Genomic DNA, 15,829 nt, shown 5'->3' on the forward strand with positions numbered 1-15,829 from the left:
CAGTTGTATAGAGACATTCTAACCCAACTAATTGAGCCACGTTACTGACTTACTGGATAAGGGTCATGGTAGCCTCTTGGAAACTTTTCTGCTTTGCTATCTAGTAGTGTTTGCAACCTCACCATCCTTGTGAACTAGGGATGGGGTGTTTGTGGGGCCCTATAGGTCTACCTGCCTAGCACTCCCTGGTTCTCTTGATGGAGTGTTTGAGTGCTGATTATATTTTTATGTGGTCAGTCTTTTGGGCATTGCTCCGCTAGGGCATTGTCACTGCTCTTCTCCTCTGGCATTCATGAGGAACCTTTAAGCCTATTGTTTCCAGGGGTAGAGGTAATACAATTCTGATAGATTTCATAAGGCAAGGAGAACCATTATATATCCAGGAAGAGCTTGTAGCAATTACAGGAGAAGTCAATGACTATCTCAGCTAGTCATTCCCAGTTGTAGGAAGGTTAGTTCATTTCCTTCAGAGAATCAAGGAACGATTTTACCCTGCTTTCCAACCTCTTATTGTCTGCAGTACAGTACTCATTCTGTTCTCAAGATATCTTGGCAACTTGTTGAAAACTAAGAATATGTTGTTAAAAGTTCAGAAAGTCCTAGAAAACAAAAGTTACAGAAGTAGTTTTGGAATTGTCCCCAGGTTTTTATGGTCAAAATTTTTTCTTGTATAAAGGTCGTCAGGTGTTTGGAAACCAGTTTGAGACATTTTAAGATTAAACATAAGTCTACCAACCTACCCAAGTTTTTTTATTGGGATGGTGTGGAAGAAAGATTGGAAGTTTACTATCGATCGGGCAGATTCCTACTTTCACGTACAGTAGACCCCCGGGGTATGGCGTCCCCAGCTTACGTTTTTTTTCACGTTACGGTGTGGAATACGATGTTTTTTCATCCCCTCGTTACGACATTTTTCCCCACCTTACGGCATCGAATTCCAAAACTCAAACTTGGCGGTTTTTACACATACGACTGTGCGAGTCACTAACCTACCACCACGCTCATACGTCACTGCGTACATCACTAAGAAGCTGGTCTGCTATTGGTCGGTGTCACGGCGTCACTAAGAAGCTGATACGCTATTGTCCTAAATCCCTCCCACAAAGCCTGTGAGAGGTGCTGTCTCTCTCTCTTTTATTATACGCGCGCTCAGTTCAGAATCTCGTGTGCGTTTCGTAAAGACTTGATCTCGTGTGAGTGCTTGCGATATCGTATTTTTGTGCATTTTAGTGCTTAATTCTAACTTTAATTCGTTAGCCATGGGTCCCAAGATTGCTAGTGACATTAAAGGGAGAAGTAAGAAGATGATTAATCTGGAAACGAAGCTGGAGATAATAAAGAAATACGAAGAAGGCATGCGCATCGTTACCCTCGCTAGTACGTATGGCTGTAACCAGTCTACGATTGGTACAATGCAGTTGACCATCATTCAAGAAGAGCACAGCTCTAGTGGTGGCGAGGCCAGGGGGAGACTGAAGAAATGACATCGGCAAAAATAAGGGAAGCTATCGGTTAGTGTGTAAATCTTGTGAGTTTTATTGAAAAAAACACCCAGAAAAACTTCACACAGGTCATCTTATGGAGAGTGTTAATGACAAGTGTATGAGTCATTTTAGAAATATGTTGAGGAATTGTCAGAAACAGGCTTCTTTGGATAGATATTTCTCCAAAAGAGAAGTGTCAGAAAGCAAAGATGATAATAGTGATTCTATTAAAAAAGCTAAAAACGAGTTAAGTTTTCAAGTTCTAAAAATTTTTTTTTTTTTAAATTTCAAAAGACAAAAATATTAAAAAAAAAAAGCATTTTTAATTTTTAAGTGTTTAATAGTAAGACTAAATTTATTATTAAGTGTACATAATATAATTAGCATTGATACGTTTTTATATCTACCGTCTCCTCCCCCCTCTGCCTCCACCCACTACCAGCTCAAGTCACGTCACTCCAAAGGTAAATGAAATTTAATTTTTCCTTTACAGTACAATACAGTATGTAATTTTTATTTATACCTGTGATTTTATTTGATTTTATACTGTACAGTACATGTATATTATATATAAGTATACTGTAGTACAGTGCTTACTATACTATTCTGTTACGTACTAAGTTTCAATGTTTTTACCTGGCGTTTTGCACGCATTAGCTATTCTATTGCCCACCATACAACATTTTCACCATACGATACCAACTCCGGAACGGATTAATGTCGTATGGTGGGGGCCTACTGTACTTATCCATGAAAATTCAAGAATTTCGTTTCTGAGTTGGGAAAATACATACAGCACCAATAGGGAGCCGAAGTCTGATAACATCAAACCACATGTGTTGGTTCACAACAACCGCTTAAGGAGCTCAAAGTCTTAGGAACTTGCCAGTGTTCTAACACAGCCACACTTTAACTTGACTTTTCCAGTCATTATCCCATTTGAATAGGAAAAGGACAGTATGTGGTTTGATTGTAATGCTTTTTAACAGAATTTATTTATTTTTTGTCATAAAATTAGTTAATCGTCTGCATTTTGCTGAAAGCGGACATCCCGCACGAGGATCCTTCCAAACAATGCTTACGCTTGAACCAGTTTGGCCGTTGTCATGGTAACTGACGTAATGACTTTGGCTCCCTATTAAAGTGCCTACAGTATACTTGAAGCTGAATGGCACCTCAGATTTTTATGAGGGTAGTCTCTAGTCTCCAGATGCTTATATCTCTTTGGGTATGTGAGTACTATTTTCTTTTATTGTTGATTGGCTGATTGTGAACTCTTCTCTCTAGAAGAAATGTTCTCTCAGAAATTGTTACTATATTTATAGAAGAATCTTGGGATTTTGGTCAGTCTACAAAAGTCCCTTCAAAGTTCAACTAAAAAGACTTTGTATTTGAGTATGATGATAGCTCCTGTTCCATTTAGGGCTTTTCCTTCAGAGAAACACTTAAGTCAAGCTTTTGTGGGGTTAATGACATAGTTTAAAGTAAAGAATCATCTATCAGTTCATGTGTGGATGAGACCTCTTGTGACTACAACCTCCCTTGAGAAGTTCATACTGTTGGGACATCTAAAGGTGAATAAGTTCCAGTTCAACCTCGGCCATTGATGGGACGGTTGACTGAACTGAAGTTTTACACCCCACATCTTCAGAACTAACATGAGTAATAAGTTGGTTGGACTATTTTCCATGTCTGTCACAAGGAATTTCTTGGGTAATGAAGGTTCTAGATCTTTACCTAATCTGTGATGCTTTTCAGAGAGGCCATGGATTGTCTATTGATCATCATCATTTGGTGTGACACTGAAATCAATGTCTTTAAAGGCAGGACTAGTGATGGGATAGGCTATACAGTAGTTTTATTAACTGACAATGCAACTGCTCTGCCATGCATGAAGAAATTAGAAGGCACCAAGAAAGATACCCTCTTCTAAATAGCAGAGGGTATACTGTAGTCTTTTATGGTTAGAAATGAGGCAGATTCGACTTCTACAACATTTCATTATGAGGAAGTTGGAAGTTCTTGTCAATCAACGCATCAGGAAATATCTTGTCCCGAACGAGCAGTCTATTCACCCTTTAGTTTCATAAAATGTGGAATTATGGGAATTTCAACTGGAAGATGAAAGTGTTCTGCTCTCCAGTTCAAGATCCTTTGGCCTGGAGAGTGGATCCCATGGTACAGGATTGATCAGATGTATATTTTCAGGCCTTCCCTTCAAAATCAATTATTTTGTCTTTATTAAACAAGTTTTGGTTTATTATTATTGAACAGTAGAATGTAGCCTCTGCTGTCAGGAATGCAGAGAAGGTTGCCTTGCAAGATAAATTTTCTTGAATATTTGCCAAAATTAATAAATCTATGCATTCTATTGCAATTAGCACAGAATAAACCCACATACTAACCACCCGGAAGGGAAGGGATATAGGAAGAGAGAAAACTTGTCTTTTAATTTTAAATCTCATGCCTTGAGATTATTAGCACAATGATTCACAGGTAATTATAAGACAGAATCTTAAATGTTATTAAAATTTTGGTTTTTGGGGTATAAGATTTCTGAAAAAAATTACTGTTCACTGTACTGTGTTAGTTTAGTGTGATGTACTCTTAAGTACTTTAATTTCAAGGGAATACATATACTGTATACACGATAACACAATCTTAAGTCTACCCTTTCAAGAATGTGGGTATAGTTTTGGACTGTCAATAATTGGTGGTGTTATGGCATGTAATAGGTTAAAAACTATTATGGAAGGAGATGATTATTGATATTAATGTTCAATGCTTTCTTTTGTTAGGGTGGAGGTCTTCATCAAACGGTAGTGAGCGCTTCTCAGCAAACTATACCACATCATCCTGTGCAGCACCAACAGTCATTTCCTATACTTTCACCCACTGGTATATTTCGTTTTAGTCTGTTCTTTTTAGCTTTCAAAGTATGTGAAGTGTCATCTTTGCAATTTATCACATATTGACTTAAATCTGTTAAAGGAGAATGGTTTTAGCTTTTACTATATTTCTCTATAGTTTATTGTTGCACAAAGTATAGAGGGTGGATGCTTTTCAGAACTTTCCTCTTATTTACTTTTACATAATGATGAATTTAATGCTATTTTAGGGAGTACATCAAGTCATATTTCACAAGGCCTCCAGTCACCAACACCATCTACACCTGGGTCACAACAGTTTTTTACTGACAGTGTTTCAGGTATGTATTTTTTTAACTTGTTCAACAATTTGGTATTCCAAATTAGATCTGCATGTGCAGCTTTGATTAAAATTGAGTACAATTTTTGTATAGAAATGATTGTAGTCAGAACTTTAATCGTTGACTTAACTTTGTTAACAGATCAGGACTACATTTGTTTTAAAATGGAACAAGTTTGCTCCCTTCTCTTTTTATCTAATACTTCCATGAATGCAAGATCTTTCTTCTACTTTTTCCATGATTTTTTTTTTTTTTTTACCTTCCCACAGCTCTTCATTTTGCCACTTCCACTTTACTCCACTGTCATTTACTACTCTTTGCTCTTCCCTCTGCATCACATGTTCAAACCATCTTCTTATTTTCAGCCCCTTTTATAGGTATAGGGCACATCTTTCCCATTTCTTTTGGTGCCTGTGTTTCTGTTCTCGAATGTGCACAAACTAAGTCATCTAGCTAATAGACTAAAGTAATATGGTAGTTTAACAATGCAGTGATCTTCATTCGTTGTCCATAAACAACATACCTAATTTGCGAATTTTCACTACTGTGTAGTGTTCTGTTCAGAATTTCTCAGTTCATTTACTGGAGAGCTAGAGAGGATCTCAAACTCCTGCCCAGTAGAATGCCAGGCAGAAACATCTCTTAATAGGCTTGTTGATTTCCCTGCAAACATTCAGCAGAACCCTGGTGCCAGGAACTCCCTGTTACAACAAAGTTGACATCTGCACCTCTGTTGTTACCTTAATGACTGAAAGTCAGGTATTCAACTTGAGAGGGCCTATTCCAGCACCTATGGATACAATCAGATCTTACCATAGTCACAATTTTAGTGACTGTATTGGCATGACAGTCTAAGAATACTATTAAGCAATATGAGAGGTATCTATGTACAGCTATATAACTCCAAACACAGAACAGGTTTTGATAGAAAGAACATAAAGCCCTTACAATATTACACCAAGTTTGATGGTTTACTTATAAAACAGCATCAGTCTAAAATTACTTGCCCCTCTTGTATAATTTAGTACAGAATGCAGTCCTGTATTTGATCCTATATAACTTGATTTTCCTATATCTTTTTGATGAAAGTATGTTTAGACATATAATTGTGAATGCACTTTAATTGAGAAGGCAAAAACAAAGTATGCTATGTTATATGATTGTGGAGACTAATTGACCCTGATACTATTATATAAGAAAATTTTAAAAGTTCTGTATTAAATAATGTGTATGTTCAATTTGGTGTTACTTTTGTATATGACTGAATATTTTTCATAATGTGGTGTTATATAATTGTAAATACTTGACTGTATTAGTGTTATATAGCTATGAGTACTATTTACTTTTGTGCTGTCTCCCAAGGTTGAAATGCACTTCAAGTATTTTTAGTTATGAGAGGAAATTAAAGGTGCAGCAGTTATTCTAGATTTAACATTTGCTGGTCTGTATGTCCAATTTGTGGTTAAAGGAATACACAAAACAAATGGAAAGCATAATAAAAAAGATGGCAGCACTGTTTCTGGGGAAAATTCAGACCAGGCTTTCACTCTGTTGTTTTCTACCACTGCGTTAATTATACTCCCCCCCCCTTTTTTTTTAAATGAGGCAGATTTGCACTCGCCCGCAGGGGTGCCCTTTTAGCTCAGAAAATTTTTCTACAAGCTGATTGGTTGGAAGTATTTTCTCTTGAGTATCATCACCATTTTCAAATACAATACTCGCCAAGTAATGTGAATTGAAAATTACATAACATAAATATTTCCCTCAAATATGTTTTGTTGATAAATAATGTTAACGAATAAAGAAATTGCAAAGTATTGTGATGGCAAGTGTAAATTTGATACAGCGCCTGCTGCAGTCAATGACCGGAACTTGTTTTTGGATGCAGGTTGCATAATTTTGAAACTTCATGTTTGTTCCAACACGTAGTATTTACCTCGAACTACTTTCTTAGGAGTATCTGGGATTCTCCTCCCAACCGACCAGAATTTTGTGTAGTTTCCCCTATCTCAGTTTTCCCTAGTGGGGTCCCTCTTTGGCGGATGGATACTCGCCCTGAGGCAACCCGGATCAGCGTGCGAGAACAAGGAGCTAGGTCTCGGTCGCCAGTAAGCTTCTGGTCACGGCGTAGTTCACATCTCGCCGCTGTCTCGCACCCCGTCCGACCCTTTGTGTTACCACATGGTTACCGCGTGTTATGCCCATTCCCTTTTGCCCTTTCATTCACCTCCTTTCCCAGTGTTCTTGTGTTGCTTTGTGTTTTAGTGCTTCCTTATGGAATCTCAACGCAGTTGCCCCGGGCCTAAGGCCGGTAAGTCTTGTGGTGCGTGGCTGTCGAAGCCAGAGGTAGACCCGCATTCGTTGTGCTCCTCGTGCAGGGGTAGTGTTTGTTCCCCGTCTTCCACGTGTCCAGAGTGCGCTTCCTGGCCAGAGATCCAGTGGGCCCTGTACGCCACCAAGAAGGCGGCGGCTCCAAAGAGGTTCCCTAAGAAGGCTGGCGCCGCGTCGCCTGCCGCTCCGTCGGAGAGAAGTTCCCCGTCGCCTTCCCCAGAGTAGGGGACGAGGTAAGTCCATTGCGGGAAAGCAGCCCATTGCCACGCCCCATGAGTCCGATGTAACTGATGTGGGGGCTGTTGTTGCTTCGCAGGCGTGGGGGGGGGGGGTGGCGGGAGTGTGTTCGGGAGACGAGGTTCTGGTGCCCGCAGGACCCGTCTCGACCGAAGACCCGGTGTGGGGGAAGGCTGGATTGGCTCCTTCCCCTGCATCGTGGCAGTGCGTTTCAGGTACTTCAGCACCTGAGGGAGAGGTAGACAAAGAGAGGCAGCTTACAGGTTCATCGGACCCCGATTCCATCGTCTGGACGCCTCCTAGGACGCCCTTCAGATCACCGATACGCCAAGAAGAAGAGTTTGATGGCTGGTTCGCATCTAGGAGGGTGTTGTGGACTCCCCTGGCACCGTTGTCGACGCTCCCGCTTGACTTCATGCAGCCCTTCACGCCGGTGGAACAACGCCAAGATCCTGCATCATCGTCGGAAGACTCGGCTAGCTCTTCTTCCGTCTCTTCCTCCTCTTTTTCATCGTCGTCGTCAGAGGACTCCGATCCCTGGGAGGCAAGAAGGAAACGGAAGAGGTCTCATAGGAGGAAGTCTCGCTCCCGTTCAGGCCCTTCCAGAAAACGATCGAAGACCCCCAAGAGGAAGAGCAAGAAGAGGCGCTCATCCGGAGACAAGTGGGTGCGAGGGGCTTTCCCTCATAGCCTGTCGATCAGGGCCTCCGCCGCTCCAGTGTCTGCCGCATTGGCCTCTGTAGCCGCCCCTGCACCCTTGCCACGTGTGTCGTCCGCTCGATCCGCCCATCGGTCGAAGCCTCTGACGCACGTCTGCTTCACCATGCCATTACCCGCCAAGTCACCGGCTCCAGCCGCTGTTTCGGTCAGGTATCATAGCCTGCATCCTTGGTGCCACTGCGGCTCTGACAAAGCGCCCTGGCCAACCGGTGGTTCACCGCAGGCCCCTTGCCCCACGGATCTCCCCGGGAGGAGGTAGACCCATGACGGCTACCTCCGGCTCGGCGGATGCACCTGTGACGGAAGTATCCGCGCCATTGGATCGGCCGGAAAAAGAGGACGTAGCCTCCCACATGGATCCATCCATGCTTGTCAATGCACCCGACATGGAGGACCAGGTGGTAGAAGGCTTGATGGACGTCGGGGAATGTTCAGCGGACGAGATGTCGTCCTATAGGAAAGTCCTGGCCCTAATTAGACGCCATCACCGGCTAGATGACCCTAAGTCGTCGACAGAGCAACCTTGGCTCTCGGGTTTGGGAAGGATGGTGGATAACCCTGTCCAACAGAAGCCATCACTGACCCTCCCGTTGGCTCCGGACATAGAGTTTGGGATGGAGCACGTAGACAGGTACGTCGCAGGGCAGGTAAATTCACTCAGAGCTTAAGGGTCCTTCAAGCTACTGCCGGGGCTAAGGACCCAGAAAAGGTTTTACGTTCCTGACGGACGGCACTCGGGACCACGTGCGGTGGAAGTGGCGATATCCACTCTCAACCAGGGCAGCTCAGAAGACAAGACCTCCTCTGCCCCAGTGTGCTTTTCGCCTGCCGAGGCTTCCATGATTGATGATACGGCACAAGGACCCCTTGAAGAAGGCAGCACTACAAGAGGAGGTGTCAGCCATGCTGAGCAAGGGAGCTCTAGAACTAGTCAAGGACTCGTCCCCGCGGTTCTACAGCAGGCTCTTCCTGGTGGAGAAGGCGACGGGGTTGGAGGCCGGTCATCGACCTCTCAGCCCTCAACAAGTTCATAAGCAAGACCGACTTCAAGATGGACACAACGAAGTCAGTGCTAGCAGCCTTGAGGGAAGGGGATTTCATGATGTCCCTGGACCTCAAGGATGCATACTTTCAGATCCCTGTCCATCCCTCCAGCAGGAAGTTCCTCAGAGTGAAGTGGGGTTCCTAGTCTCTGCAATTCAGGACCCTGTGCTTCGGCCTGTCGACAGCTCTGCAGGTGTTCACCACAGAGTAAGTATGGGCACACGAGCAGGGGATCCGCCTGATCCGCTACCTAGACAACTGGTTGCTTCTTTCATCCTCAGAGGCAACACTGAAGGAACAAGGTGCTAAGCTGTTACAGTTCTACAGGGACTTGTGGATCACCATTAACATGGAAAAGTCGCAGTTAGTCCCATCCACCAGGATGACATACCTGGGAACGGTCCTAGACTCCAAGTTGGGGAAAGCATTCTCCTCCGCGGAGAGGCTCGAGAAGTTAGATCAGGTATAACACCCCTTCCTATCGGACATACCAAGGAGAGCCAAGGACTGGCAGAGACTAGTGGGCCACCTGGTATCGTTGGAGAATTTAGTCCCTCGGGGAAGACTCAAACTAAGAACGGTTCAGTGGAACCTGAAGGAGCTCTGGTCGCCGGGAGAATCTCCGCACAAGACGGTCGACGTATCACCGCAGACAAAAGATACACTGAAGTGGTGGGCCGACAGGTCGAACACCCTGAAGGGGATGCCACTCGCGACTGCCCCTCCAGAGATGTTGCTCTTCACAGACACGTCAAAGGAGGTGTGGGGAGCCCATCTCCTCGAAGAAACAGCAAGGGGGAACTGGTCACCGTAGGAGAGGGCCTTACACATAAACGTACTCGAGCTGTTGGCGGTCCAGAGAGCATGCAGCAAGTTCGTTCATCATCTCCGAGGGAACACGGTAGCGCTTTTGTGCGACAACGCCATCATGGTAGCCTACATGAAGAAACAAGGAGGACTAAAATCAAGGGAGTTGTGCGACCTTACTGCAAGGATCCCGGAATGGGCCGAAAAAGAGCAAATCGAGTTAACGGCCAGATTCATTCCAGGGAAGAACGTCTTAGCCGACGGCCTCAGCAGGGTAGGGCAATTCAGTCCCTACACCCGAAGGTGGCCCAGACAGTCCTCCACAAGTGGGGGTCGCCGATGATAGATATGTTCGCCACGAGGCTCAATGCCCAGCTCCCCCTCTTCTGTTCTCCAGTACCAGACGCAACAGCAGCGTTCGAGGACACCTTCCAGCACCCGTGGGATGGACTCGACTTGTACGCCTTCCCACCCTTCGGGACCCTCAGACAGGTCCTCAACAGAGTCAGACAGTCAAAGAACTTGCAGATGACTTTGGTAGCGCCCTGGTGGCCAGAGAGAGAGTGGTTCGCAGACCTAAAGGAGTTAGCGGTCCTCCCGCCGTGGCCGCTGCCGGACAGAGAAGACATCCTCTGTCAGCCCCACTTCAGACAGTTCCACGAAAACCCTCGGTTCCTCCGGCTACATGCGTGGAGGTTATCTAGCGTCTGCTGAGGAAGGAAGGATTCTCGTCGAAGATTGCTGCGAGGATGACTGGTTATCTGAGGAGATCCTCGGTCATGGTCTATCAGGCGAAATGAGCCACATTCACAAAGTGGTGTGCCTCCCAGAACCTGAGACAGTCGGACGCATCGATTCACAAAGTAGCAGACCTCCTGGTTCACCTGAGAGACGACCTCGGGATGTATATCCCAGCTATCAAGGGAGTTCAAGCTGCGCTGGGCTAAGTCTTCCTCCTCAAGGGACTCGACCTAGGGGCCTCTCGTCAAATCTCTATGCTCATGAAGAATTTTGAGCAGTCATGTTCTCCCCGCGCCTCTAGAGTACCACAATGGGACGTAGCCAGAGTCCTTAAGGTCCTATCTAAACCACCCTTTGAACCGCTCAGGAATATTCATGACAAGGACCTTACCCTTAAAACGGTCTTCCTCCTAGCCTTGGCCTCCGCTAAACGAGTCGGTGAGCTCCACGGGTTGTCATACGAGGTCTCACACTCGAAGGGTTGGAAAGACCTGAGTTTTAAGTTTCTTCCAGACTTTGTAGCCAAGACTCAAAATCCTGCTTCCTGGGACCCCAAGTTCGAGGGGTTTTTGGTCCCAGCAATCCCACGTTCAGACAATCCCGAAGACTTGTCGTTGTGCCCGGTCAGATCAGTCAGAAAATACCTTGAAAGGACAGCCAGGCTTCGGCCGGGGATCAAAAGCCTGTTTGTTTCCTCAGGGCGGGTGAAGAAGGCGGTGTTTAAGAACACCATCTCGTTCTGGCTGCGGCAAGTCATAAAGAGGGCTTATGACAGCGACGGAGCCACGGTGCCGGGAAGACCGCGCCCCCATGACATTAGAGGCCTAAGCACGTGGGCCAGATTCTTAGAGCGGGTATGTGGTCCAGACAGTCTACATTTACGGCCCATTACCTGCAAGACTGTACAAGGAAGTCTCTGGACTCCTTCTCCATCAGCCCAGTCATTTCCATGCTCCAACAGGTTTAAGGTTGAAGCCCAGGGGAAGCTCGTGGGAAGTAATTCCAAGCGACACAAGTTCCTCCTTACTACCCCCTTTCCTGCTTCCCCTCTGTTCCCTTTCCTTTTCCTCCGCCCATGTGAGAGTTGTTCGTTAGACGCCCATGCTCGGATGTTTTTTCACAGCGGTGAGTTACATAGGCATTAGAAGTTTTTTGCGTAGTTCTCCCCGAGTCTCCTTCCCTGTTTTTGTTGTCAGCTAGAACCTAGCCTCCTATCTAGGTTCAATCGAATGGTATCTATTGGGTCTGTGGCCTGTAAGTTCACCCCCGCCTCCTAAAGTACAAGTGTAGAAAGTAGTTCGAGGTAAGTACTGTGTGTTGGAACAAATCACAAATTTTTAGTAATTTGTATTTTTCCTAACAGTACTTAACTCGAACTACTTTCGGGTTATTGCCCGCCCAGCCTTCCCCGAGTGTCTTACAGGAGTTCGAAATTAGGGTTATCAAAAGCTTACTGGCAAACGAGACCTAGCTCCTTGCTCTCGCACGCTGACCCAGGTCGTCTCAGGGCCAATATCCATCCGCCACAGAGGAACCCCACTACTAGGGGAAACTACACAAAATTCTGGTCAGTTGGGAGGAGAATCCCAGATACTCCTAAGAAAGTAGTTCGAGGTAAGTACTGCTAGGAAAAATACAAATTACTTAAAATTTGTGATATTCAAACAAAATTTTTGATAGATTACGCTAAGCTTAAGGAAAATATGTTATAAACTTTAGTTGAATACCAGAATCTACTTGAAGCATAGAATTAACTAAAAAAGCACTCTGAGAGTGCAGACCTCCGCCACAGCAGCTTATTTCTCGAAACCAGCTTGCCTCTCTGAGAATCAATGTAGACCGCAGACATATTTGAAGTCAGTGTGACAACTATATTTTAAGTTCAGGTTAGCAGACCAGGCCCCAAGGCTACAGCTTCAAGACAGTCATAACAGTAAACTGCAAGCCTTTATGACACCGCTTCAAAACGGTCATAGCAATAGACTGTTAGCCTTTTTGGGCTCAGCCATGTCGTCCTCATGGAAGGTTCCTTTAGGTAGCTTTCTAAGGGATATTTGGCTACAGTGATACTCCCAAAGAATTGACTACAGGTCTCCAGAATTCTAACTCCTGGCGCGAGTATCCTTAATATAACTTTTAAGGATATCGCATAATATCAGGGGATGTATTTCTTGATACGACACATAGCAATCTTCACCCCGAATAGAGTTTTCACCTTGAGGGGGAAGAGTGGCGAGTTTGAAGGGGAGCCGTTATCAAGGTTACCCAGTGGATCCCATCCCCATACTACTATGCCGTAACTATTCCTTTAAAAGTAGCCATTTAAGCACGGTGTTTCTCCCACTTGCTCTTGGTGTTGTTATTGTTTTTAAGGAATATTACCATGTAATCTCCAGCATCTTCATCCTCTGGAAAGTTGAGTATTTAATCTTTCCTTTGTATAATTTTTGGCTCCCTTCTCACAGTCATATCAACATAATTTAGGTGTATTAAGCGGAGCACTGCCATCCCCGTAGGCAGCCATTTTAAGATCGCTGTCGTACGCAATAAATGCTTTATTTAGTTAGTAGTACGACGTTCCCGGTAATTCGCTATAGAGAAGTTCTAGCTATTTAGGCAAAATTATACTAGTGAAGATAAGTTTTACACATGTAATATTTCCTTTTTCTATTAACGTTTCTATCGTTTACGATAGGGCGTAATATTTCCTCTTTCTATTAACGTTTCTATCGTTTACGATAGGGCCTCGGTGGTGCTAGCGTAGCCAAGATCCCGACTAGGGTTAGATTAGCCTAACTTGTTTTAGTAGACTTTAGTAACGTTATCCCCCGTTTAACCTCTTGTATCGTTTTTATTCATTCGGTTGGAGATATATATACAGACAGTGCTCGACTTACGACGTATGCGACTTATTACGATTCGATTTTAAGACGCTTTTTTCAGGGTGATGACGTCACAAGTCTATCGGAAATAGTACGCTAATTGGGCAAATATTTCTTTGGAAAAAATCTATTTTTGTGTATAAAAATATACTGATTTATCTTAGTAAATGATTATTTTCTCCTCTTGATAATATACAGTATCCTTTTTAAGTAAAAAGTACATTAAGAACACTTTTAATATCTTTCGATTTCATGTTTGGTGTCGTCAAATTACCGGAGGAAAGCGACCTGGCAATACAGTGATTTCCCTCCAAAAGGCTAACGATTAATATTAGTATTCTCATTATCGAAATATCACGTAACGATACAAACTATTTTATGGGTCTGTATCAGTCATCATGAGTACTACGTAGCGTAACTTTGGTTCTACGCTATTTTACTAAATATCTGGTAATAGATCAATATTTATCTAAATAAAGTACTTAAATAGGGTAAATATTTTCTTGAAAATAATATGTTTCCTTTTACATTATAAAATGAAATACTTTTGGTTGGTAAATTAGCACAGTGGAACCTCTACATACGAATGTCCTAACATACGGATTTTCCAACATCCGAAGTAAAATTTGACCAAATTTCTGTCTCGACACCCGAAGTGTTGCTCCAACATACGAAGTAAACAATACGCGTACGCGTGGAATTTTCTCGAAAGCGTCAACCATGGTTTGTTGTTGACGCTGCTAGACGGCAGCACATCGGAGGGACGCCAATCGAGCGTCACCTTAATCAGTCCTCTCATCTAGTGCGCATCGTGTGGTTGTTCTCTATTCGCTCAGATATTAACAGTGTTTTTATCTTCCTCTTTCACGTGTTGTTTTCTGTGTTTCGTGAATCATGGGTCCTAAAAAGCTTAGTTTCGGTTCAGGAAGTAGTAGTAGTGGTGAAAAAAGGAAGAATTAATGCTTTCATTAGAACTAAAGCAAGAAATAATAGAAAAGCATGAGCGAGGTGTACGTGTTAGCGATCTGGCTAAACAATATGGCCGGAATATGTCTACGATCTCGATGATCATAAAACAGAAGGCAGCCATTAAAGCAGTGAAACCTTCGAAGGGGATCACGATTATTTCCAAACGTCATAGCCCTACCCTTGAATAGATGGAATGCCTTTTGTTAATATGGATCAAGGACAAGGAGATTGTTGGCGATACGATCACTGAAACGATCATTTGTGAGAAGGCCAGCGCTATCTACTGTGACTTGAAGGCGGTGGGCTCTGGGGGTGACGCGGGGGAGAGTTCAGCTGATCCTATGACGGAGGAATTCAAGGCGTCTCGAGGTTGGTTTGAGAAATTTAGGAAACGGACCGGGATTTATTCAGTTGTTCGGTATGGAAAAGCTTCGAGTTCGGACACCAAGGCTGCTAAAGACTTTGTTAAAAAGTTCAAAAGCATCGTGGCGGAGGAAGGCTACGTAGAGCAGCAGGTGTTCAACTGTGATGAAACCGGTCTGTTGGAAAAAGATGCCTAGTCGAACGTACATTACCGCCGAAGAGAAGAAAATGCCTGGACAAAAGCCAAGGAAGGATCGGTTGACTCTTGCACTTTGTGCCAACGCCAGCGGGGACGGCAAAATTAAGCTTTTATTAGTTTACCATTCCGAAAACCCTAGGGCATTTAAAGCACAAAGAATTAATAAAGACCTGCTACATGTTCTATGGCGTTCTAATTCTAAGGCTTGGGTTACTAGGCATATCTTTGTGGAATGGGTAAACGTAGTTTTCGACCCTGCTGTCAAGAAGTATCTTCGGGAGAGGAATTTGCCTTTAAAGTGCTTGATTTGTTTGGACAATGCACCCGCTCACCCCCCCGGACTCAAAGATGATGATATCGACGAATACAAATTCATCAAAGTGTTGTATTTTCCACTGAATACCACCCCTATCCTCCAGCCCATGGACCAGCAAGTCATCTCTAAATTTTAAGAAGCTGTACACCAAGCAATTATTTAAGCAGTGCTTTAATGTCATGCAAAGCACCAACTTAACTTTGCGTGAATTTTGGAGGAGCCACTTTAATATCGTGCATTGCTTAAAGATCATAGATCAGGCTTGGGAGGGAGTAACTCGTCGGACCCTGAATTCAGCTTTGAAGAAGCTTTGGCCTGATGCTGTTGCTCCCAGAGATTTCGAAGGTTTTGGCCCCGAGAATGAACCTGTGGTTGCCGCCGAGGAAGACGTCGAAGAGATTGTATCCCTTGGCAAGTCCATGGGTCTGGAGGTGGATGAAGATGACATCACCGAACTCGTCGATGAGCATCATGAAGAGCTCACCACCGAGGAACTCAAGGAGCTGTAAGCCATGCAGCATGATGAGT

The 15,829-nt window shown here is 44.0% G+C and overlaps 1 protein-coding gene across 1 annotated transcript in view; it reads left to right on the top strand.

Annotated features, from left to right (window-relative positions):
• Window positions 1-15,829, top strand: part of Med (Smad/Smad4 homolog Medea) — a 221,038-nt gene that overhangs the window by 138,531 nt on the left and 66,678 nt on the right. The window contains 2 exon segments of the mRNA XM_068389895.1: window positions 4,283-4,382; window positions 4,603-4,692. Coding sequence (XP_068245996.1) covers window positions 4,283-4,382; window positions 4,603-4,692 — 190 coding nt within the window.

Source organism: Palaemon carinicauda, chromosome 16, assembly GCF_036898095.1.
Source record: "Palaemon carinicauda isolate YSFRI2023 chromosome 16, ASM3689809v2, whole genome shotgun sequence".
NCBI classification, from domain to species: domain Eukaryota; kingdom Metazoa; phylum Arthropoda; class Malacostraca; order Decapoda; family Palaemonidae; genus Palaemon; species Palaemon carinicauda.